At 41.7% G+C, this 26,165-nt stretch overlaps 2 protein-coding genes and 1 long non-coding RNA gene across 9 annotated transcripts in view; 2 read left to right on the top strand and 1 right to left on the bottom strand.

Annotated features, from left to right (window-relative positions):
• The window catches only part of LOC135091711 (uncharacterized), a 61,455-nt gene extending 58,667 nt beyond the window's left edge, over positions 1-2,788 (bottom strand). The window contains exon 1 of the long non-coding RNA XR_010262605.1: positions 2,669-2,788. This is a non-coding gene — a long non-coding RNA (uncharacterized LOC135091711). The remainder of the gene's footprint in view (positions 1-2,668) is intronic.
• The window catches only part of LOC135091709 (DNA polymerase delta subunit 2-like), a 293,047-nt gene extending 275,430 nt beyond the window's left edge, over positions 1-17,617 (top strand). For 2 of the 3 annotated variants that reach the window (XM_063989611.1, XM_063989612.1), the window contains exons 6-15: positions 11,003-11,219; positions 12,466-12,596; positions 12,959-13,082; positions 13,341-13,455; positions 13,783-13,931; positions 14,260-14,351; positions 14,577-14,669; positions 15,119-15,311; positions 15,827-15,928; positions 16,258-17,617. In XM_063989611.1, the coding sequence (XP_063845681.1) occupies positions 11,054-11,219; positions 12,466-12,596; positions 12,959-13,082; positions 13,341-13,455; positions 13,783-13,931; positions 14,260-14,351; positions 14,577-14,669; positions 15,119-15,311; positions 15,827-15,928; positions 16,258-16,427 (1,335 nt within the window). In that variant the 5' untranslated portion in view covers positions 11,003-11,053 and the 3' untranslated portion in view covers positions 16,428-17,617. Of the gene's footprint in view, positions 1-10,859; positions 11,220-12,465; positions 12,597-12,958; positions 13,083-13,340; positions 13,456-13,782; positions 13,932-14,259; positions 14,352-14,576; positions 14,670-15,118; positions 15,312-15,826; positions 15,929-16,257 lie in introns of those variants that run through there. The other variant, XM_063989610.1, reaches the window with a different exon arrangement.
• LOC135091708 (endonuclease 8-like 1) overlaps positions 16,293-26,165 on the top strand; it is a 10,456-nt gene continuing 583 nt past the window's right edge. The window contains exons 1-9 of one of the 5 annotated variants that reach the window (XR_010262604.1): positions 16,293-16,431; positions 18,531-18,882; positions 19,738-19,992; positions 20,143-20,554; positions 20,846-20,948; positions 21,319-21,783; positions 24,462-24,536; positions 24,646-24,773; positions 25,116-25,218. Coding sequence is in view for 1 of the 5 variants with exons in the window: in XM_063989609.1 (XP_063845679.1) it covers positions 18,581-18,882; positions 19,738-19,992; positions 20,143-20,554; positions 20,846-20,948; positions 21,319-21,707 (1,461 nt within the window). In the remaining 4 variants the exon portion in view is untranslated. Of the gene's footprint in view, positions 16,432-18,530; positions 18,883-19,737; positions 19,993-20,142; positions 20,555-20,845; positions 20,949-21,318; positions 23,232-24,461; positions 24,543-24,645; positions 24,774-25,115; positions 25,219-26,165 lie in introns of those variants that run through there. The other 4 variants (XR_010262603.1, XR_010262602.1, XR_010262601.1 and 1 more) reach the window with 4 other exon arrangements.

The raw sequence follows: 26,165 nt of genomic DNA, 5'->3' as shown, positions 1-26,165 counted from the left end.
TCTATTTGTTCTCCGTCTCGTTCTTCTTGTTCTCTTCGTCATCCTTGTTATAGTCCTCGTTCTTCTCTTCCACATATTCATCTTCCTTTATCTCCTTGTTCTCCTCTTTCTCCTTTACCAGTTTCTCTTCCTCCTACTCTTCGTCCTCTCCTTCCCTCACCTCTTTATCCCCTCCTCCTCCTCCTCCTCCTCCTCCTCCTCTTGGCCACGCTTCGGTATTTTCACCGCCATTCACACCTACACCACGCAATATTACTTCCATCAGCCCTCCCACTGCGTCCCATCACCTCTTCTCTTCCCTCTCCCCTCCCACACCCTCACACCCTCATTGTTATCCTCACGACACGGGCCCAGCAGCTTGCCCATCACCCTCACGTCCCCCATCACCCCAAGTTGAATGAGAAGAGATGCCAAAGCGAGATAAACAAACGTATGGTTACAAAAACGTTGCAGTTTGCTGGTGGGAACATTTGTCTTGGAAGCGTTGAGTCAGCGAACGTTTGTGTGTTAATTGCGTGTCCCGAGGGTGTTAAGTAGGTCACGTGTGTGTGTGTGTGTGTGTGTGTGTGTGTGTGTGTGTGTGTGGTGTGTGATGGAAAACAAAGGGATTAATTCAGTGTGTTTGTTTGTTTTCCGAGCGAGCGTGTTGTGATGTGGCGAGGCTTAGTCCGCCCGTCACAGAGAGAGAGAGAGAGAGAGAGAGAGAGAGAGAGAGAGAGAGAGAGAGAGAGAGAGAGAGAGAGAGAGGCACGAAGACAAACAAACAACCATACGGACAACCAGAGAGAGAGAGAGAGAGAGAGAGAGAGAGAGAGAGAGAGAGAGAGAGAGAGACATGGTTCGTCGTAATCAGTGATGAAGTGAGGGAGAGCTGCTGCCAAGGACCGTTCTCTTGGTCACCACTCGGGCACTCAATCAGAATTTGCCGCCGCCTTACTCTCATCCCAGACCACAAGACCAAACACTCCCACACGCTCCCCACACACCCAGGAGGCCAAATTTCTCTCTCCAACACTCAAAGGAAGGCCAAAGATTCTACAGTTCCGGGCAGACCAAGTTTCGGTCACTACGAGCACAAGGAAGCAAAACGTGAGTCAGTACAATCTGCACAATGAAATTAAAACATTAACGAAGCGCGGAATTGTCTTAAAAGGATCAGAACGTAATCCTTTTGGTCCTTTTTTTATTTTTTTGGCTTAAATTGTGACAGTATCTGTGGCACCGGCGTTTTAGAGGATTGAGTTTTGCGCTGTTTTATTTATTTATTCATTTATTTATTTGTGAGTGTGTGTGTGTGTGTGTGTGTGTGTGTGTGTGTGTGGTAATATGAAAACCAATAGTCCAATATGTCTTTTAGGTTCCTTTCACACTGAGTAACTAATAAAAAGTTTGTTTGCAGGAATTGTATGCGAAATTTTGTTCTGAGTGTTGGTTTTCAAATGTGTCGCAGTTGCTTATAAGTAAAGTAACAAGACCCTTTGATCAACACATAAAAAGAGAAATAACTTCTAATGATAAGATCTGAAAATGTAGGGTCTGTGTAGGTTATCAAGAGTATTTGGTGTAGAGAAGGAAATAAGGCGCAGAAGTCATTAATTAGGTTTGATTAGGTAAGTATAAGTTTTAACAGTGAGAGGTCAGCACACAGAGAGGAAAGTAAAGGAAGAAGACTCCTTGGTGATTAAGTCTGATTAGGTTAATAATAAGTTGGTCCAAGTTAATATAAAGTTTGTACAGGAAGGACTCACCAGTGATTAATTTTGATGCGGCGGTCCTCGTGGCCCACTCCGCCTCTCGCCGCCTCGCTAATCACCCCACTTTTCTACTCACACCGTCGCTATAGTCACGGAACTTCCACCTGAGCGATCCTGAGTCACCTGGGCACGATGCTCACCTGTTCGTCACGCGTCACCTGACTGAACGTTTGTCTTACGTAATCACGAGAAACGTTTTATTTCGAAACGTTGAGATGAAGAGATAGCCAATAAACATGCAACGTGAGTGACTCAGTGTGGCCAAGACACACGCGGCTCCCACAGCGTCACCTGATGAACAACGTAACATTTGGTAAACTGATTTCCTTTGATTCACGTCATTTGCTGCGGGTCATTTAGGCCGCGGGGTGACAGCGGCCCCAAATCACCGGTCCATATCTTGTCGCCCCATCGCCGCCGCCGCCAGACGCACCAGGAAACCCTAAACGCCCCGATATTTCGCCGTCAGCAGCCCCCTGGCGTCTGGCCCAGCTGTGCATCAACTCAACACTCCCTCTAGTCAACAGCAAGTTAGCCCAGACCCGAGGCAACCTGCTGCTGCTGCTGCTGCTGCTGCTGCTGCTGCTGCTGCCGCCGCCGCCACTGACGCTGCCGTCCTGCTTACTGTCGCCGCTGCTGCCGCTGTCACCCGTCACGCAGCATCACACACCCTCACTCATATGGTCACCATAAGCGCTGCACTTTTCACATGCACGCCTCGGCCTCACGTCAAGCCACACTGTCACCGCGACGTGCCCTCCCGTGCCTGACGAGGGAGTGTCCGTCCTCCGCCGCTCAGGGCGTCACCGTAGCTGAGCAGACCCCGTCACCGTCACCAGCACGCCCGTAACGTCACACCCCCGCCGAGATGACCCCTACACAGCCCAGGCTTAAGAAAGGGCGGCCCCACCCACCAGCAGCACTCTGGACGCGGCGAGCCTCAGAAACAGTGAGCGCGGGAGGGAGCGGGCGGCGCGACTCGACTCCGCGGCACCAGTAGGTCGACTAACCTTTGGGCGGAGGGGCTGACTGGCTGCGGGCGGCGGGTGGGTGCCACTGCTGCCGCTCCCGCCCCTTTGTGTTGGCTCACCTTGCCTGCCGCGGCCGCCCTCGTTTCCTCCCAGGAGCTGCGACGCCCGACACACACACACACACACACACACACACACACACACACACACACATGGTCTTCCATCATTCTTTCCTCATCCTTCCTTGTGTCATGTTCTGCTGACTCTCTTTTTCTCTCTTTCTATCTCTCCCACAGCATCTCTTTCACCTCCATTCTTTTCTTTCACTCTCTTTCTTCCTTCCTGCCTCCCTACCCGGTCACCACTTCCCTTCCCTATCTCCTTTCCTGTGTGTGTGTGTGTGTGTGTGTGTGTGTGTGTGTGTGTGTGTGTGTGTGTGTGTGTGTGTGTGTGTGTGTGTGTGTGTGTGTGTGTTATCTTCACGGAAACTAAAACAACAACAACAATAGCAACAACAACAACAGCCGCTACCACCACCACCACCACCAACACCATCAACAACAACGACAACAACAACAACAACAACAACAACAGCCACCACCACCACCACCACCACCACCACCACCATCAACAACAACAACAAGAGGAGCTGCCACGCACATCCTGACAGCCTTCATATCTCCTCCTTTCGTTCAAGCAGTAAATCTCCTAATTATAAGTTTGACAGTTTGCCTCCACCCACCGACGCGCCGCCTCTGAACCTTTACCATTCTCTGATGAAAGACTCCAAAGACATATTGGACAAATCATTTTCCTTTTTCTTCTTCTTTTTTCTTTTCTCTCCAATTCATTTCAGACAGATATTTTTTTTTCATATTGTTAAGAAATGAGTTTTTTTTAGGTTATTTATGTGAGAGAGGCAGGCAGACAGACAGACACAGACAGACAGACACACAGACAGACGGACAAACACACAGAGAGACAGAGAAACATAATTATTTGTGCCTATGTGGAAGAATATTAGAGTACTGATATAATATAAATACTACTGACAATAATTGGTTTAGTATAGGGAATAAAACTCTTGGAGTGGATCCCACCACAGTTCACAAACACATTGACCTGTTATCATTTATCTACCTGTTTATCTATCTATCTATTTGCCTCTCTATCTATCTATTTATCTATCTATCTATCTATATTTCTGTCTTTAAATTTGCTTACGTACGTATCTGGTGACCTTTCTCTCTCTCTCCTCTCTCTCTCTCTCTCTCTCTCTCTCTCTCTCTCTCTCTCTCTCTCTCTCTCTCTCTCTCTCTCTCTCTCTCTCTCTCTCTCCCACCATTATCTTCCTACAATTCCTCTCACTTCTCCTTCCTTCCATTACCCTCCTCTCATACATCCCTCCTCCCTCCTTCCCTCCCAGTTCTATTGCCTCTCTAACTTTTCTTTCCTCCCTCCTTTTGTCCATGACCTTCCCTCCCTCCCTCCCTCCCTCCCTCCCTCCCTTCCTCCGTCCCCGGTATCCTTCTTTCGTTCCGTGACCCTCTTCCCTTCCCCTCTCTCTCCCTCTCCCTCTCTCCTCGGCGGCAGTGATGGCAGGTCGCAGGAGGCAGGGCGGCGCCAACTGTCCCAAGCTGAGATGTCTGCTTACGTCTCTCTCTCTCTCTCTCTCTCTCTCTCTCTCTCTCTCTCTCTCTCTCTCTCTCTCTCTCTCTCTCTGCGATCCCAGTTAAGCAGCAAAATTCTCTCTTTTTCTCTTTCTTTCGTCTACATCGGTCACTCCTCCTCCTCGTCCTCCTCCTCCTCTTCCTCCTTGTTTTCTTCTCCCTTATCCTCCTCCTCCTCCCTTGTTTTCTCTCATTAACTAATTTTCTTCTTCGTTTTTCTTCATCCTTCTTTCCTTCCTTCCTTCCTTCCTTCCTTCTCCTTCACTCTAATTAGTCCTTGTGCTTCCTTTTATAATTATTTTTATTCCTTCTTTCCTTCCTTGTCTCCGTCTTCTCCCGCTAATCCTTCCCGGCTCCATCGTTCTCTCTCTCTCTCTCTCTCTCTCTCTCTCTCTCTCTCTGCTCTATATAACATCTTTTCCTCCTACCTTCTCCTCCTCCCCTCCTCCTCCTCCTCCTCCTCCTCCTCCTACCTCCTCCTCCTCCTCCTCCTCCTCCTCCTCCTCCTCCTGGTGATGTCTATGGTGGGTCAGTTAGGGGAACTTATAACTTTCCCTGATATTTTTCCTTTTTCCCCTTTTTCCTTTTTGATTAGTTATTTTATGTAGGTGTTTTGGTCTCTCTCTCTCTCTCTCTCTCTCTCTCTCTCTCTCTCTCTCTCTCTCTCTCTCTCTCTCTCTCTCTCTCTCTCTATTATTTTCTGTGTCTCTTCTTTTTTTTGGTTTATTTTCTGGTTTTGTTAGTGGTTTATGTTGTTTTCTTCTTGTTTTCCTCTTATTGTTATTATTATTATTCTCCTCCTTCTCATATTCTTCTTTCTGTTGCTTTCTTCTTTTCTTTTCTTTTTTCTTTTTTTCCCTTTTCTTTTCTTCTTCTTTTCTTTTCTTTTCTTCTTCTTCTTTTCTTCTTCTTCTTTTCTTCTTCTTCTTCTTCTTCTTCTTCTTCTTCTTCTTCTTCTTCTTCTTGGCAGGCAGTGAAAGGCAAGTTTTATTGTTTTTCGTTTTCTTCCATTCATCCTCCATCGTCCATCGTGTTTCTCTTCTTTCTACTTTTCTTCACATTTTTACAGGAAGAAGAATAAGGAAAAAAGAAATAAAGCAGGTTATTACACAACAATATATAGATTTATATATATGATTTTTTTTTTTTTTTTTTGGTACCGGGAGCTGTAATGTAAATGTCACTTTTTTCGTCTCTAATTATTGTGTATATTAACGAAAGATTAAGCGTAATTAGCAGGTTTTAATTATAATTCAAATCTACAGAAGCTAGATTTTCATTAACATCTGTAATTTCTTATTCATTATGCTAGTCTGTAAAAAAAATAAAAATAGATAATCAAATAAATAAGTAAAGTAATTTCTGTTGATTCGTACACTTAAAAAACAGACAGACAAACAGACAGGCAGGGAAATAGGTAGGCAGTTGTTAGACAGAGAGTAAATTGACAGAGAGACAGGATGACTGAGACGATTCAAGGGTTGAGAGGCATTTCTTACCATAGGAGACTGAAGCTTTAAAATTTTCATTCCTTAGAGAGAGGTAAACTGAGAGGGGATCTGATGGAGATCTTCAAGTGGTGTAGGGGATATAACACGGGTGACAAGCAAAATCATATGTCAGTAATCAGGGTAGGATAAGAAATGATGGTTTAAGCTTGATCATAGATTTTAAAGAGATATAAGGCATTGGTTCTGAAATAGTGGAAGACGGATGGAATAGACTCTGCAGTGACCCTGAAAATAATAACTGGGCAGATATATGGATGAAAATAATGAGTAGGTTTTTCGTACATGGATTGCCACACACACACACACACACACACACACACACACACACACACACACACACACACACACACACACACACACACACACACACACACACACACACACACACACACAGCAGGCCTACACGTGCTCTACAAGTTCTATAAAGGCAGCAGTATTAGCCTAAAGGGAACTTTCACCCCAGCGGCCAGAAAATCCGACAATGGATGGGTGGATGGATTAGTGGATGGTTGTGGTTGAGTAGGTCAATGTGTAGTGGATGGTTGGGTGGATGGATTAGTGAGTGCGGGGTGGAAATGATGGATGGGTGAGTGTGGGTGGGTGGCTTAGTGGGTAGATGGGTGGGTGGATGGGCGGGTGAGCCTGTAGGTAGTGTGCAGTTGGTGGATGGGTGGGTGGGTGGGATAACGGAGGTGGGTACATGGATGCAAATAAAATAATCGTAGTTTTGTATAATTTTAATTTGTAGCAAGGAATTTAATACATAATAAATAAATAAAAGCAAAAAAATAAATAAATATATTTTAAATGAATATAACTGAGTAACTACTATTAATTCAGTCACACACAGAAAGTGATGCCCCAGGACACACACAACGTCCGACTGCCTTCCTTTTGATTGTGGTTTACTGGGTCGCTCGGCAGTGGTAGCATGATAGCAACAGTGGTAGCAAGGTCGTGGCGTAGTAGCGTGAACTGCAATATTACACACAAATACTAAGCTCAATCACAAACAGAACGCAAAATGAATAACAAAGATATAACAAACCGAAACATAATAGACAACACGTCACTTGTAAAGCTAAATTCTTCGAAAATTACCCGTAGGTTAAAGTCACTAAAATAATAGGTAATATCACGTCACCATAAATTATCTTCACTGCTGGTGCAAATATATCTTTTTACTGAGATAACTGGACTGGCAACGGGGTTAGCAACACGGCACCCGGTCTCCAGACAGACGGGGACACCAACCCTCACACCACCGAGGACAGGCACCACCACCTCCCATGGGCTGGGTGGTCACTGCTGCCTCGACACACACGGCCGTTTATAACATTAGTTGAAGCTAAATATGGAGTTTCAGAGCGTTCCCTGACTCTTGTGAACATTCCTGCACCTTTAGTGGAATGCCTAACAATGAGTGAAAGTTTAAAAATGACCATTAACAAATTCAGTGACCTAATTACCACATCTTTTTAACACTTACCCTGTAATTTTTTGACTAACGCTTTCGACTGTACGGGGACCGGCACCTCATTGGGCCTTTTTTGTGTCGTAGTTTTGTTGCTCTTAGCCTGTGCCCCTCCTACATAAAAAAAGAAAAAAAATATATTTGTATACCTTTTACCTATCACATCCAAGTAATTCATGATTCCCGTCACAACAACAACAACAACAACAACAACAACAACAACAACAGCAACAACTAGTACTATTACTACAACAACAACAACAAAAACTAGTACTATTACTACTACTATTACTCTTAATACTAATATTACTACTAATAATAACGGCAATGAAATATTAACAACATTGAATCACACAATAATAATAACAACAACAAAGAAAACAACAAAAGCAACAATAATAATAACAATAACAATAACTATTAATAACAAAAAATAATCATATATAATCTAAAACTAATCTCTCTCTCTCTCTCTCTCTCTCTCTCTCTCTCTCTCTCTCTCTCTCTCTCTGCTGGAATACGAAAGCGTCCGATCAAACAGAAAACGGAGACCAGGTGGCAGGTGCTGCTTTCATCGTTCATCCGTTTTCTATGGCATGGAGGAAGTAGGGAGCCCTCTTTCAAAGCAAACAGCTCCACCTTCTACCTGGTCTTTGTAGGAGGAGGAGGAGGAGGAAGTATAATCTTGTGGTTTTTGTAAGTAAAGAGATGTTGGTCTAATTTAATCCTCCTCCGTTCCTCTTCCTCCTCCTTCTCCTCCTCGTCCCCCTCCTCCTCGTCATCCAGTTCTTCTCATATCCTCTTCTTCCTTGAGTCCTGCAGAGGAATAAAGAAGAATCAGTGCGAGGAAATATAAACAAAAAATAAGAAAAGTAAGCAAACAATACCATAAACAACGACAAAAGTAAACAAGTAAAATTAATTAGAAAGGGGAGAGAGAGAGAGAGAGAGAGAGAGAGAGAGAGAGAGAGAGAGAGAGAGAGAGAGAGAGAGAGAGAGAGAGGTTGATAGACGGATAGACAGATAGATGAGACAAATTTATGCTTGGGGATGGTGGATGGAAATAGGTAGATAAGTTTCATATAGAGACTGCCACGCGTAGGTCTGATGGCTTCTTGCAGCTTCCCTTATTTTCTTGTGTTCTTATGATAAATTGAGTGGCACTGAAGAAGAGGGGATAGTTGTCTGGAAGGTTGTGTCGAGTTGATGGATGGAGGAATTGAGTTTTCAGGCATTGAACAATATAAGCTTTCCTCTGCCCCAATCAAAAATTTTAGAGATCAGAAGTCAAATAGTAATGAGAATATATCAAGATGTGAACAAAGTAACAAACAGTTCATCTTGAGTTCTCGCTTGCCTCACCATGGCGCTGTAGACATCAAGGGGCGTCAGCTGGCCAGTCAGAGATAGCTGCAAGGACACGGCACTCCCCTTACCTGACAGGGAGCGCAGGTGGCACTGGAGTGAGAGGTGAGAGGAGAATTAATAAGGCAAACAGGTAAACAGTAGTCATATACATCTGATCCTTTATTCACACGCTATATAGGTCAACAAATAAACAATGCAAACAACACATGTAAACAGTGTAAACAATGCAAACAACACAGGTAAAGTTTAAACAAGGAAAAGAGCACATGTCTAACACTACAAAACGACTTTTTCCCTCCTTATAATCATAAGCACACACACACACACACACACACACACACACACACACACACACACACACACACACACACACACACACACACACACACACACACACACACGTCAGATGGGCGAGCCACTTAAATGTTCACCAAACATCAAGTAGGTACGGGATGTAACCAGAGGGGTTGTGACCTCGGTGTGTGGTGCGTCTCAGTCCTATCCAAAGATCAGTCACTATGAGTTCTGAGCCCTTTCTATAGGTAACGGTTGGCTAGGTAACCAGCAGACGACCGAAGGTAAATAACACACACACACACGCACACACACACACACACACCTGGGAGTTCTGAGCTCTTTCCATACGGGGTTATGACTGGCTGGTTGATCAGCAGACGATCTCAGGTCACTCACTCACTCACTCACTCACTCACTCAGTGATCACTCACTCTCACACACACACACACACACACACACACACACACACACACACACAGGCATGGGAGAGAAAGGAAGGAGAGGTAAGGAGGAGAGGGGTGACCCAGGGCCGGGATAGGGGGACGGGGCAGAGAAGAGCAGGTTGGGGAGGAAGTGGGGGCGGATGATGACGTCACATTTTTACGTTACGTACGCCGATCCATTTTAAAATTGACCCCTCGAAAAAATGGAGCTAGGCTGGAATGCTTTATATATTCTGAAAGGCCATGCACTTTAATACAACACACAGAGGCTAATTGTCACTGGCTGAAACTGCGTGGCGTTACACACACGTCAGAGGCACGTGACACACACACACACACACACACACACACAAAGTAGGTGGATAGTTGAATGGGTATTTGGATGGATGTGTGGGTGATTTGGTGTGGGTAACTGGATGGGTGGTGTAGGTAAATTGGTGTGTGGATACATATTTGGATGGGTGGATATATGGGTGAGTCGGTGGATTGCTGCGTGGCTGGGAGAATGGAGGGTGTGGGTGACGTGGATGCTGAGTTTGGTGTAGGTGAGTGGATGGATGGATGGGTAAGTGGTTGTGTGGATGAATATGAGTGAGTATGTTGGTGGAGGGTCGGTGGACAGTGGATGGATGGGTGGATGAATTAGTGGGTAGGTGTGGTTGTGAATAGATAGGTTAATGTATAGTGGATGTTATGGTGGATGGTTGGTGGGTGTGGATGGGGTGATAGATGGGTGAGTGGGTGGGTGGGCCTGTTGGTAATGTGCGGTGGGTGGATGGGTGGATGTGGTTGATTGAGCGACTGGATGGGTGGACTATTGGAGGCGGATGGGTGGGTGGGTGATTGCGAGTCGGTGGATATAATAACTTAGCGATGCCTATAGAAAGATAACGAATACATTACTGCATATTTGAAACTTGCCATATTTTTACCCACATGGGGTGAGCTTAAGTCTCTTCCTGGTGTGCGTGTAGTTGTTCTCCTTCAGAATTGACACGTAATAGGGGAAAAATAATAAATGAATAAATAAATAATGACTTTTCTCTGTTTTTCTGATCTGCTTTCTTCTTGCTCTCATCCTCCAAACTGCTTTTTTGTCCGCTATGTGCACGCTATAAACAAACAAGGAAAATAATAATAGCAGTCGTGATTCAGATAGGCGATTTTCTCTTTTTATATTGCCAATAAATCCTTCATTTTCTGTATTCTTTCTTTAAAATTACATAAAGATCAGCCACACTAGCTATGTTTAAAGTAGACAAGGTACACATATCCACCTCATCTCCCTCACAGCCTCCTCATAGCTACAAAATTAAGGAGTCTACCGTAAAAATGTCCCTTTAAACTCCTAGTACAAAATAGTGACCCCGTAAGATATAAACCAAACACTCTTGGAACAAAAGCGCGCCAAGCCTTTTGCCGAACCCGGAGGAAGAAGGAACGGGAAAACCTGCTAATTTCACCTTGATTCTGTTAGTTTCTCTTATCTGTGAGTCACCACCATGAATTTAAAGGGCGCGAGGAGCAGTGAGAAGGCCGAGGAGCTGCTGAGTGTGCCCAAGAAGATGGAAGTGGAGCAGGTCGAGCGAGTCACGACCACCTATACCAACCTGTCCAAGAGATTCGCGGTGTGGGGGAAGAAGGACATGTCTCGCCAGTACTGCCTCATCTACGCCGCCAGGCTGGAGAAAATGCGGCCATTGGTGCAGGCAAAGGCTAGGGAGAGATGGGGTATGTGATGCTGTTTCCTGTGTGGTTTAACGAAAAATTAGCTTCTTATCTTATCTGTTTGGCGTGCATTGTGTGTGTGTGTGTGTGTGTGTGTGTGTGTGTGTTTGAGATTACTTTATTTTTTTTATTTATTGTTTATTTATTTTATTTTATTTTATTCTATTATTATTATCTATTTATTTATTTATTTATTTTTTAGGGTTGGGATGAATTGAGTGTTTTAGTGTAGAAGTTTGCATATGTGAATATCATGTTAACATAATTTTTGGGAATAAATAAGAATATAAGAAATAAGGTAAGCTGCAAGAAGTGACCAGGCTTACACGTGGCAGTCCCTGTATGAAATATATCTACCTATTTCCATCTATTATCCCCATCCATAAACCTGTCTAATCTTCTCTTAAAGCTCTCTAATGTCTTATCACTAACAACATGATTACTGGGTCTGTTCCACTCATCTACCACTCTACTTGAGAACCAATTTTTTTTCTATCTCCTTTCTAAACCTAAATTTTTCAAGCTTGAACCCATTATTTCTTGTTCTACCCTGGTTGCTGATCCTAAGAATTTTGCTTACATGTGGGCTCTTTTGAAATAATACTGGATATGAGTGTGAATGTCAAATTATATCTTGCAGATGAGGATGCTTGTGTTGATATCCAATACTTCTGTCACAGGATATTTTGTAATGTGATTGTGTGACATTGTAAGGTTAATATTCAGTTTGATATTGTTATAGTTTATGCAAGTACATGTTAGGTAGTTTTGGCCATCTCAGGTTGTTGATCTCACCATTTACAGGATTTCTAATGTTACACCACACCTTAGAAGTCAGTATTAACATCATGATAGAATTTTGATACCTTTGTATTTCCAAGGTGCATTCTTAGTAGTTCAAGATTAGGGGAGGTTAAGTTGCTTTTGCAAATGCCCTTAACTGTTTGCTAAGATACTGTAATGTGGCAGTGAGAAGCCTGTGCATGTTAGAAGATTGTGTGTGACTGTTGGAAAAGTTGTAATTTGGTTAGGGTAGACAATTTCAGTTAAACAAAACACACATCTTCTTCACTATCATCTCTAAACTCTGACCTTTAGATAATACACAGAAAAATAGAGGCCAGGAGAATCCATTTAATCTAATCCTTATGTTATTTCAGTATATGCATGTATCATAAAACTTTAATAAGACAAAATTTATTTGCTTCAGGGTTGTATATGTCTTGCTGAAGTACCCTTGTATTTGCAGGCAATGAGGTAAAAGTGAAGCGCCTCCACGACGTTGCCGGGGACGGGGAGGCTGAGAAGTGCATCATCATTGGCACACTGTACAAGAAGCAGGAACTGAAGCCATCCATCCTGAAGGAGATATCTGAAGAGGTAAGGTTGGCGTGTGTTCAGAATATTTATTTGATACTCCACAAAAATCAGTTGCTTAAAATCTTGCTTTCCCTTCATCCTTTTCTTCATTTGTTCCTCTCCTCATGCATCTTTCTCTTCTTTACTATTTTTTTTTCTCCATATTCCACCACAGTCAGTTGCTTAGAATCTTGCTTTCCCTTTGTCCTTTTCTTTGTTTGTTCCTCCTCATGCATCCTTCTCTTCCTTACTCTTTTTTCCTCCATTTTGTGTAGAGAAGTTTAAGATAAAAACTAAAATAGATGATTGTTATAATATAATTGTGTTAATAGGTATTGCAAAAAATTAGTGTATTATATTAACCATTTCATCATACTTTCCAGCACCAACTGATGCCACAGCCAGTTGTCAAGAATTATGTTGGTGAAAATGATGAGATTATCCTTGAAGATGAGGTGCAGAGGATCCAGCTGATTGGCAACATTGACATCCCCACACTGGTGACAGGTGAGGAGTCAGCACTAGGAGGGAAGAAAGCAAGCAGGTGGCCAGGATAGCAGAATACTGATGATCTGTTAGTTTGCTATGAATTTGTGGATACTACTTGTTTATGTAGTAGCAGTTAACCAGTATTTAAGGTTTATCATTAATTACATAGATATAATAAGAGATATTCTAGTTTTAATCAAAGAAAACAGAGTAATGCATGTCTATCAAGAACTGAGTGTGAACAGTTAATATTTATTGTAATCCATCTCCATCCAGGCTTGGTGGTGGCTGTGCTTGGGAAGGCGTCTGAGGGAGGGAAGTTTGATGTTAAGGAAACCTGTTATGCTGGACTGCCGGATGCTGTGCCACGGGAGGGACTCAGTCAGGACAGGTATTGATGCATGATAGAACAGTTTAACTCATTCATATTTCAAATCTTGTCTTGTTGAATCATATTTCAAATCTTGTCTTGTTTGCATTTGTAGTATTTTATTAAGCACATTTCTTTTTCAATTAAATGTAGAGAAATCAGTCTTAAGGCAGTCATCCTTGGAAATCAAACTAGCATTTCTGTATTCATTGTTTACATAGTCTAGCTTGTCTGCTTTACATATGGAGAAATATGATGGCTGTTCTAAGGTTATTTTTTCATGTGTTAAATGTATTAGTGTCACATGCAGGGTGTGACAAAGGCTGAGTGTTACTGTCCTTCCCTCAGGTTTGTGCTTCTTGTGTCTGGCCTGGAGCTGAGCAAGGCCACAGATCACCTGCTTCCCTTGGAGTTGATGGTGGACCACATCACTGGCCATCTGGGGTGTCCTGAGGAGCAGGAAGAGGTCGCCTCCATTTGCCGGGTCATTATAGCAGGTAGTGGTCCAGGTGTTCGTTGTTGAGAGACTAATGTACTGCCTGAGAAGTTCTGTAAACTGATAAATTCAAGCAAATGTTTTAAGTGTATGAGAACATCTTTTATTCAGGTAGTGGAGGGAGATTATACTCGTACATGAAAGAGAGCAACAGAAATGTCAATATATCAAGCTGACATCCACCATCTAGGTAGGTAGTTAAGGCAAGATGTCTCATTGCAAGAGTAGATATACAGGAGAGGGGTTTTCTAGTCTTGTCATGCAGATGCAGATATATAAGTAATCTTGAGGATATTTTAACCTTTTAATTAACTTTTTTATCTTTACAGGGAACTCTGTACACAATACTAAGGGTGAGAAGGACCATGGTGACCTGATGAAGGTGGTGCGGGAGCTGGACGACCTCCTCCTGCAGATTGCTGTGAGTTATGGTGCCTGCTGTCCACTGTGCAAAGACTAGAGGCATCAGTGCACACTTAAGGAAGGCTATATTGGATTGGAAATGGACTTGTGTATTGGGAAATCAGTGGTGAAAATGGGTACTTGTATGGAAATGGAACATGTATTTGGAAGTGAATGTTGAAAGTTGGTGTTGGAAAGGGTTGTCAGTTTCGAGTATACAACATTCTGAATCTTTGTGCTGCAGAGTTCATGTCCTGTTGACTTGATGCCGGGAGAGCTGGACCCAACAAACCACCTGCTGCCACAACAACCCCTCCACCCCTGTGTTCTGCCCAAGGTGAGGGGGCATCCTTCAGGACCCATCTTCACTTGGCACCTTTCTACCTTTTCATATGAGTCATTTTACTTACTCTCTCTTCATTCAGAGTGTAGAGGCTGATTTACCGTGCATATAGGGAGATACAGTTTTGTTATATATTGATGAGGAATTCATGTGTATGGTATGTATCTTTTTGATCTCGGTGGTTCTTGTATGACATTTTTTAAAATCATAAGTAGCATGTAAATAAGGTTAAGGTAGAGAAAAAGTGCTGTATGAATTTTCAGAATTACAGAATTTTATATAGTTAATAGTTTTCCCTTTGGGTTGATTTACAAATGCAGAATTCACATTTTCAAGCAAGACAAGGAATGATGCTCAGTTGTAAATCAGAATTAACCTGTACTAATAGTAATTGGAGAAGAAAAGCATACCATACTGGTGTTCCTCACATCCTCACTTCCCAGGCCAGAGGCTGCTCCACCATGCAGGGCGTGACAAACCCTTACGAGTGTGAGGTGGGCGGCAGAGTGTTGGTGGGAACCTCAGGACAGAACGTGGAGAATGTGAGTCGGTGCTCCACCCTGCAGGACCCTGTGGAGGTGATGGAGAAGCTGTGTGAGTGGGGACACCTTGCTCCCACTGCCCCAGACAGCCTCTGTGAGTCCCTCTGTATAATTTGTATGTACCTTGCAGGACTTTACTGTTCAGTACAAGAAAAAAATTGCTAGATATACATAGTAAAGAGTATTCATATCATTGTTTATTTTTCATTATACTACAGTGACATCCCATTTGAAGGTTGACAAATAAGATAATGGGTTGACATTCATACATGTGTTTTAATCCTCGAGTACTGATCAACATCTTTGCCTTAAACTCCTATGAGATAGAGAACAGATCCCCACTGCAATACACTACACATTATTATCTTCACACAGTGCTATCCTTATATAATTCAGAAGTACCTCAGAGTAGAAAATATCAGTAAGCATCATATGACCTTTAAGAGATATTGCCTAATTCAAGCTAACATGTACAGTCACCTCAAAATACAGAAGACCTTGTAGTATAAGACAACTCTTTACAGCAACTACACATGCAAAATTTTCAGTAGTATCAATATGGAAGTGCCCATTAGTTACCATGAGAATTAATGAGTACTTCTTTCCCAGCCACTTACCCTTACTACAAGGAGGACCCCTTCATCATGACACAATGCCCTGATATCTTCTTTGTTGGTAATCAAGAAGCCTTCGCCTCCAAGGTTGTGGAAGGTGAGGAACTTAATACTGATGATGATATTGATTTATTTTGTTTTTGTAAAGTGAGGTAGTGTTATATTTATTCATGTAAATTAGCAGACTGTTGGAGGGTTTGTTTTTAAGAGCTTACATAAAAACAACAGTAGTAGAGGAGGGTTTTTGGAGATGACTTAAATATACAGTAAGGAACTCATATTTAATTGGAAAAAATTAGAATAAGCAAAAAAAAATCATTTTAAACCTAACTTGCCATCACAAAAATTAAGTCAATAAGAAGTTTTACCTCATTTTCAATATATGATTATTACAGCATCCCATAATTCATCTCTCCCGCTGAACAGTGTCTGGTCACAAGGTGCTGCTGGTGAGTGTGCCAAAGTTCAACACCACCGGCACTTGTGTCCTGGTGAACCTGAGGACCCTGGAGTGCCAGCCGATGGAGTTCTCATTTGGCCTTCCTTCCCCGGCAGAAGAGAAAACACCAGAGGCAGAGGGGGAGGGGGAGAAGTAGGAAGGTCAGGTGCTTCAGTAGTTTAGTGACGTTTTTTTTTTTTTTTTTTTTTTTTGTCATTGTCGCTGTTTTTCGTTGATATCATTAGGCATTTTTCTCTGTCATTGTTCTTGTCATGTTTCCTCTAATGTTTAAATATACCAAGATCATATCATCATTATTACCATCATCATTGTTATTATCATAGCTTGTCATGAGATTTCCTGAGGTTCACTATTTTTACATTATCACCATTCATAATCATCACATTTTCTGCTGTATGAATTTTCAACTTCTAGCATTGTTTCTTCTTGGTCCTCCACATTTCTCACCTTTCATGTTTCAGTGCAGGAGAGTTCCCGCCTCTTAGCACCACTTCTGATATTTTCTTGTGTATTGCAGGGATTCACCGTAGGAATGAGAGAATAATGTCTTGGTAGTGTAAAACCTTGGCAATACCCTTGAGCCATATACTCGTAGTTGCAAATATGAAACCTTACTTTGTCTCAGAACCATATCAGTAAGAATTTAGTTTTTATACTTCTCTGATTTAATTTTGAATGTTACTCAGTTTAACGTCACAACAGTCACATAAGTAAAGTGCCTTAAGAATTACATAATGTCCCACAGTTTTAAATTGACTTGTAATTGCAAGACTAAAGTTTTATCTTGGTTAAGTGTACAGATAGTGAAGGCAGTCACTATATACTAAGCTGGATTGTTGTAGATGATGGAGAGTTATGTGAAGGGAGAGTTCATTCCATTACCCAAAACTAATGAGTGTGTGGGAGAATTATGTGAAGGGAAAGTTCATTCCATTATCCAGAACTAATGAGGGTGTGAAGAAGTGAGATTCAGTCTTAACCCTTTCACTGCTAAACATTGTCATATAATACCTTACAAATTTCTAGCCACTAATTTTTATACATACTTTATCCGAGAAAATACAAAATTAATCTCTTATTCTCCCTATTGTATCTCTCTGTGCAGACTATATTTTTATGCTCTTCTGAATGTTACCAAAAGATGGCCATGGCAGTAAAAGGGTTAAAGGTGTGGCGTGAGTGCAGGTCCTTAGACTTAAGGAAGACTGAAGGAGACACATGCAGTTGGTCTAGTATAGTAAGACCCTTATTTGTGAATTATGAATGAGAGTTTCAGATATTAAAGACTTTGAAATATGAAGTGAATGAATAAAAAATAATTTTCAAGTCTATTTTTACAATACCAGTGTGTTCTTAGGTTAGTGGTGTGTGTGTGTGTGTGTGTGTGTGTGTGTGTTGGACAAAGACTGTTGCATTTATTGATGGGAAATTATGAGGATAAACTTGTGCATTGGGAAAGATAAATGACCAGTATATTTTCATGGAGGGTAAAGCTACTATTTAGAAAACCGTCCTATTTTATTCGTGAAAAGAGTAAGTTCTTTCCCCAAGTGTAAAGGAGCGTGTCTGGTGAATAATGATGTTGTTGATGATTATAAGCCCATGTATCCATTCCCGGTGGGTGTTGTAAAGTATTAGGTAATAGTTCAGCAGTAAGAGAACCTTTACAATAAATAGCTTAATTGTAGCTTAGAAATGTAATGAAAGAAAATGTAAGTGTGGGTGACTAAACTAGACTAATACTGATTGCCATTCTAGTATAAATTATGTGTACACTTTGACAGATACTCTCGCCAAGATGTGTAACTGAATGGCTGTCATCTTATAAACGTAATGTGAAGCAGAGAAATGGCTAAAGAGATGAAATTTGATAAGCGGATGTTGCTGCTGCTGATGATGATACAGATGATTGCTGTGTGTGCCTATAATATATTTTTTTTAATGTTCACAGTGCACATTAACTTTATTTTATGCACATATAATTAGGAAAATATTAAACATTGGATTTAATATTTCGATTTCTTGCAGTATATGTCATATTACAAAACACCACCACAAATACACTTACGTAATATTACCCAAAGCATCACCAAGCACTCAAGATAGTACTGTATTTAACCTACAGTAGTATATCTAAGCAAAGAAAAACAAAAAAACATACCATTTGATGACATACACTCGTTATGAAAGACTGGCTGGCGTGTTGTGTAATTTATGTAATACCCTCGTGGGACTCCAGGCTCGCGGCGGCGCTGTCAGATTACACTCCAGCACACCACCACCACCACCATGCCTGAGGGACCCGAGCTTCACCTGGCAGCCAGATTCATCACCACTATCGGGCAGAGGACGCTGTTTGGTGGCCAGGTGGTCAAGTCAGCAGTGTCCACCAAAAACCCAGACGTGGCGTGGGACAGGGAGGTGTACAGGGTGCGGGCCTCCTCCAGGGGGAAGGAGCTGAAGGTGGTACTGACAGAGGGCGAGGATGAGGTGAAGGGCGGCGAGACACTCAGTATTCTCTTCCGCTTCGGCATGTCCGGGAATTTCAAGTACACGCCTGTCAGTGACCTTCCCAAACACGCCCATTTACAGTGAGTTTTTAAGTGGTTTGGGGTGATTCAAATTTTTTTTTTTTTTTTGTGATATATGCAGATGTTTATTCCTTTCTCTGCTTTGCTTTGGTTGTTCTTTGACGCTCGAGGCTGCTACAGGGAAAGTTTCCATGGACATACAGTAGGGAAAGAGAGAGGTTAATTTTCCCTTACATAACTATTTGAGAGGCTGTAGTACTAAAAATAAGCATCAGTAAAGTTGAAAGTTATTATAGAAAAGTTGTCAAGCAGTGAAGGGTTAGTCTTTTCCTGTGCAGCTCATAAGAGTAAAATCATCTTCCACCCATGAGTTAAAGAGTAATGTTGTGCCTCACCAGCATCCATGAGTGAAGTCTCCCATCTTGTATTAGTTAACAGCCTTGCTTATGACACACTGACAAGGAGGGATCATGAAATAATATCTTTAAAAACAACGGCATGTTGATAATCATTTGTCCCTTTGTAGCATTGTGCCATCATCTCTTGGAGCAGTCTTCACACAATCACTGTTTTCTCAATCCTGTTTCTCATCCCTGCATCCTAATCATATCTTAGCACCATGAATCTGGCTTGTAAAGTTATTTTCAGTATTATTTTGGATGAATATGTTTTGTTGCATGGGCAGAATTTAAAATTTTATCAGAAAAGTGTTACTAGATTTATGATGAGCAGAAATGAATAATGAATAGTTTTGCTTTGAAGTTAACAGGATGTAATCAACCAAAAAGATACCTATTCTTCTTCTCTAAACAAAGTGTTGAATTGATTTTCTGTGTTGTAGTGTGGGCTGTTCTTCATATTCAGCCACTGGTGGTGTGGTTTGCATCTCATAGTTACATGACTAATATTTTACAGGTTCTACACCATCAATGAACTGACTCCGATGGTGCTGAGCTTTGTGGACTATCGACGGTTTGGCCGGTGGGAGGTGGAGGGTGACTGGGGTGCAGACCGTGGCCCAGACCCCATACGGGAGTACCAGGCGTTCAGGAGCAACGTGATGGAGAACCTCAAGTCATCGGCCTTCAACAGACCCATCTGTGAAGCCATGCTTAACCAGAAGTTTTTTAATGGCATTGGGAATTATCTGCGTGCTGAGATTCTGTACAGGTATGCAGCACAATCCTTGCATGATTAAAAACAGACTTCCATTAGAGAAAAATCTGAACTTATGGGAGGAGATTTTGGGCTCATTCATTCCATTCAGTAGGTTTTTAGTATTGTAAATTCTTTCCCTTAACCTTTTTTGTGGCATTATAGGTGTGGTGTTCGTCCCTTTGATGAGGCGCGGGAGGTCCTGAGTGAACTGAAGCCATTTAGCAAGTGGTATGAGAGTCAGGTGAAACAGGAGGATGTCAAAGAGAATATAGTGAAGCAGGAGGATGTCCAAAAGATTGTGGTAAAACAGGAAGATAACAAAGAGAGTATAGTGAAGCAAGAGGATGTCAAAGAGAATATAGTGAAGCAGGAGGATGTCCAGAAGATTGTGGTGAAGCAGCAAGGCAACAAGGAGAGTACAGTGAAGCTGGAGGGTGTGAAGAAGAGCAAAATGAAGCCGGACCTTCTGGACCTGTGCCACATCCTGCCAAAGGAGGTGGTCAACCTGGAGGGTGGAGGCAAGGGCTACAATGTTGACCCCAGTGCAGATGAAGAGGAGTATGCTGCATTTAGGGTGAGTTTGAATTAATGTACTCAAAGAAAGGTAATTTTCTGTGCTAGAGGAAGTTGAGTTTTCCCTGAATTTTTAAGATTCCTTGTCTCCATTACTGGTTTGTAAAGGGAATGTCAGAATGGTTTTGTCACATTTGGATTGATGATGCCACATTTTTGTTTGATGCTTTAATAAAATTTTTGCATTGATGTGCTTAAAGTTCAGGGGAGGTGAATAATTTTTTGCATCTTTACCTTTGAAATGCACACACTATTTATGGTAACAGTTTCAACATTGATGCACTTTTCCCAGGAGTGGCTGCAGTGTTACTATCAGGATGGCATGAAAAACATGGTGGACCACAATGGCCGCACCATGTGGTTCAGTGGGGAGCCGGGCCGCCTCAAGCCTAAGGGTGAGTGTGGCACCACCAGCAGCATAGCTCAGGAGGGCATGTATGAGTGGTAGTCTTGTATCTGCTAGTGTGGCCTCTCCTTCCCACTCATAATGGTTTCTGGCAGTGGTGTTAGATTTTGAATGTTTAATTTTGTTATTCTTTTATCTATTTATTTATTTTCTTTTTTTCTGACAAGACATTGATTAAGTACAAAGAGAAATCCGTATTTGAGTTAAGAATATTCTGTGTCTCACCTGATGGCAAGCTTTTTATACTAACTATTGATGATCTTGCTTGTTTGTGGACTGGTAGTAAGAGAAGTGAGGTATGTATCAGTATAAAAATTTCCAGAATGTCACCAGCTCTCTTCATTTTCTATTTTCATTAGATGCAAGTTCAAGGAATAAGATTGTGAGGACAAAGAAGATGCACAAGAAGCAAGAGAACAAGAGGGAAGCAGAGGAGCAGAACCCTGACTCTGGGTATGAAGAAAACAACACCAAGACAAAGAAAAGACATTCCAGAGCCAAAACAGACAGTGCTGTAGAGACAAAGAAAGCACCACCCAGGAAAACACCACCTAAGAAAACACCAGCTAAGAAAGCAATGAATAGCCAGACGGAAAAAACCACAAAGGGAGCAAAAAGAGTAAAACAAGTGAAGGTCAAGGAGGAAGAGACAGCCACACCCACTCTAGCTTCCAAGATTAAAATGAAGCTAGAGGAAGCCAACACCGTGCCAAGACGACGCTCAGTGAGACTCAGCCGTCACCAGTGAGCCTCAGTGGACCAGAGAAGTGAAGCTCAACTAGATACTGTTCTGCTACCTCTGTTTTTTATTCTTAAAGCTTAAGGTTAGTTCAGGAGTTGTAGTTTGTGTTCATGTTCTCATTGAATTAGAATCATGCACCAGAGGTTTAGACTTACCTACGATTACCTGTTATTATTAGAGTCCTGTTTTTATGAAATCAGTTACTATCCCTCTTTTTTTAACTGTTTCTTAAAGCTGACAGTTGGATGAAGAGACAACAATTTTGCATTCACATTCCCATTGAGTGCCTGCAGCTCAGAAGTTCAAATCTTACTTATCTTACCTGTGATACAGTAATGGGAGTGTGGACAGGTACTAATTAAGCTCACCAGGTCATGTATACCTGTGGTCCATTCTCTTGTAGCCTGTGACTGTAGCCAACATTTGTAACCTCACCAGTGATTGGTCTGTGGCTCAGTCAGCCTGTCTCCTGTGTAGCGTAGGTACTGGCCTCTCCACATGATGTTTGATTTTTCTTTCATGTTTCCCATAATTTGTGCAATATTTACTCTGCTTCTTGTTCATTGGACTGAAGAATAATAGTTGATGATGAATATGCTAAAACAAATTTATAATTTACAAAGAATAATTTAGATAATTAGAGTTGAAGTGATGGACAGAAAGAAATCAAGCAAGTGTTGTACAGAAAAAGGGAGATGCAAGGAAGAGAAATGAAGCCTGTCATAGTGTAGGGCATTGGTGGTGCCTGTGATAAGTGGAGGCAGGGTGACTGAGCCATGGACCAGTCTGTGATGAGGTTACAAAAGTACTGGCTTTGGCTTCAGTTGCAAGGTATGAGTGAATGGACTGCAGTTCTCATTGTAATGAATGAACAAACTTGCATTTATAATTAATTATATGGATGAATCTAATTCTTTTTAAATCATTAAGATAGATTAAGTACTGGGCAGAATGCCATATTTTTACTTATTTAATGATTAAGAAGCTTATTCTTCATTTTTATAACTCAGATCTGCATCATCACATCTTGTCTCTTCCTTTGCTACATTTCTCTTTATGCTTTCTTTTTAATTTCCTGAAAAGAATTTTGAATGGTGTGACACACAGCCTGTCATCTCAACAAGTTTAGTTGCTGCCATCTCCTGTGCTGTAAATATTTCACATTTCTTCCTACTGCTGCTCCTTTCATTATATCAGAATTTTATTAGATTTTTATTTTAATGGTATGACCTTCACAATCTTTTATCTTTCCAATCTTTCTTCATTCCTTCTTGACGCATTTAGTTTGGACTGGATGTGGTCAAGATAATTGATTAACAAAGGTGAATTATACTCATAAGTGTGACTTTTAGTATTAATATTACATTGGCTAGGAGGTTGGTGGCTCGGCCTCCCTAATGCTAAGTATGCTCACTGTCTGAGGCACGTCATTATGTAATAGTGAATTGTCACTGCCAAGATATTAGGAGGGAATTTTAATTGAGCAGATTATATTTTCATCCAAGTAAATATATATTTCTATGATTTTTACTTGTTGTTTTCACTCCATTTTGTAAGTTTACTGTTAAGTGGAGTAGAACTTAGGTCAGTTCGTACATCCTCTTGTCTATCCATATATTTGTATATCTACCTCTCTACTTGTGCATTTCAATCTCTCTACCAGTTTATCTGTATATATCTATCTGTTCATATATATCCATCTCCCTATCTATCTATCGTATCCATCCTCTCTCTCTCTCTCTCTCTCTCTCTCTCTCTCTCTCTCTCTCTCTCTCTCTCTCTCTCTCTCTCCATACTTACCAATCTGTCTATTTACCATGTATTTTCCAATCTGTTAAGTACTTTCTATATATCCATTCATCTATCTCTATTTACATACCTACTTGTCAGTATCTTTCAGACCAGCCATTTATCCATCCATCTATCCACCTATCTATTAAAAATCAACCGAATATCGATAATTACTCTCACAGCGTAGATATTTACTAAAGTACAGACAAGTGGTTGCTGGCTATTAGCGGAGAGTCGTTAGTTGGGTATTGGCGGCGCTCGTCACCACCCAGCACATCCTAACTGGTAATACAATACGCTAAAAACAAATATAAAAGAACTGTATCCTTTCACTTCCGTTTGAGACATGGTTTCTTTAATCACGGGGCTCTCTGAAACATTTTCATTATACAGCCATTTCTAAACGTTACACAGGCTACACACTGGAAGATCTATCATTTTTCACCCGCTTCTCTTGTGTGGGTGTCTGTGGAAGTCGTATTGAGTGTTTTTAGTGATCTGACTTGTTCCATGTCGCACTGAAAAGATCGACAGTTTTCCCGTCTATCACTTCAGGCTTATGAAACACCTCAGCATCTTATCTGTACCTAACAAGCACCGGTGGAAATTATGGTCTTTAAGGGTGTTTTCATTGTTCTTGGTATAGTTTGACAAGGATTCTACATAATGGGCTACCTACGAGAGTCTGACTGACTATCTCTGTGACCTTTGAAAATACAGGTTACGAGAGAGCAAAGCGTTTAAAAGTGTGCCTAGAAGTATGACATAATTGGATTAATGGGATAATTACTCCATATATAATTATCACATTTTTCTGGTATATAAAATGAACTCCATGATACACACATGCTGAAATGTTGAAAGTAATGTCATGTATTCAATGTGGCAACGTTATATTGGCTTTTACGTATGAAATTCAACGAGTTAACAAGTCGTTGATTGACTGACGATCGTTTCCCGTGATTCCAGGGAGGAAGGTGACCTGGCAACCCTCATCGCTTGCGCGGCTGCGCCATCAGTTGGGCAGTGGCCGGCGAGTGAGGGGTGAGTGTGAGTGTCTTCGCTGTTTATTACATATGTATTTTAGTGTAATTGGGATGTTGGTGGCATATTGTGCACTTCGGCATATTGTGTTACGTGTTTACTACTGCAGGAATGTGACGCAAGAAATGACGTGCATTCGTGAGGACGTGAAGCGGCATGGTGGCGGCGTTGGCTAGTGACGGTGACGCTGGTGGTGACCTGGGAAGAAGTGTGCTCGTCGTCCATGGGCATTCGTTGGTGAGTGAAAATTCGTGTGTGAATTATATTTGATCGTAATTGGTAACATATTGTAATTAGTGTTAGCTCTTCATCTAATGTTTTGCTAGTTAGAAGTGCGATATATGCATTTCAGCTCTATTATACAGTGTGGCCATCAGGCAAGGCTGCTACATCATCCCTCCACTACATTACTCCAATAACACAACCATACCATCACGCATCCACTACCTTGTACCCACAGCGTATATCAGCACAACTACTTCCCCACCCCCACCAAACAATAGTCATAGATTACACCATTAATATTACTGTAGGTAGTCGAGATTCTTTCACCTGCTTGTCTGCTTGTTTGACCAGCAGCTGAGGACGTGGGAGGCGTGTGATCGGGCTGCGGTGGTAGGCTGTGGTGAGGCGCGGTAGTAGCGTGTGCTGGAGTGTTGGTTATGGGGTGGAGTCAGGCGAGGTGAGTGACGCAGGTGTTGAGTTAGCGTGTGGCTTTTAAAGTGATGCCATTTACTGGCAGCAGGTTCTGGGTCAAAATAGGGCGACTAGGTGGAGGAGCAGTGTGTGGGTAGACATGTAAGGAGCTAGTAGGATTATTTGATGGTGGTTATGTGGAAGGTAAGGGTAGGTTAAATGGGACGGTTTTGATTTAGCGCATTTATCAAGGTATAGTTAGTGGCAATGAGCGAACCAATCGTTATAGCGTGGCTTGTTAATCCTGCACTTGCGTAGCTAAGTAAGGATTTAGATGTGCAAGTAATTTACTTTTTGGAAAGTGGTGTTGTATATGAATTTGCAATATCATAACATAAATCTAAATTTGAAGTTTCGTAATTAGTAGTGAAGAAAAATATGCTCACTATAGGGTGTACTATATATATATATATATATATATATATATATATATATATATATATATATATATATATATATATATATATATATATATATATATATATATATATATATATATATTATATATATATATTACCATTACTACTACTACTACTACTACTAATAATAATAATAATAATAATAAAGCTGCTTCTAGTACTTGTGTAGAGGTGACCGAAGAAAGACTGTGGTAATGCTGCTGCGTTGTATTACTAAAACTGTACAAAATATAGCAAGTCACATACATGTCCATCACCGAGGCCAGGCGGACATGGACACAGACAGAGGTGGTTGCTGGGCCGGCTCAGGTCACGGCAGGGGCTGGCGTCCGGAGACAGGGATGAGGGCGTCACTCCAACGTGGTGATAGGTAGGGCGGCCAGAGGCTTGGCGTCTGGTCTCAGGGGAAAGCGAGTGAAATGTGGGCGGCTGGCGAAGCGTCCCGCCAGAAGGGAATTTCATTTAGGAGGAAAGAAAAAAAAAAAAAAAAAAACTTCGTGGTTTGATTGTGTAT

The sequence above is a fragment of the Scylla paramamosain genome, chromosome 38 (assembly GCF_035594125.1).
Source record: "Scylla paramamosain isolate STU-SP2022 chromosome 38, ASM3559412v1, whole genome shotgun sequence".
Taxonomy (NCBI): Eukaryota; Metazoa; Arthropoda; class Malacostraca; order Decapoda; family Portunidae; genus Scylla; species Scylla paramamosain.
The sequence above is the reverse complement of the archived record's forward strand: the minus strand, read 5'-3'. Positions and strand labels throughout refer to the sequence as shown.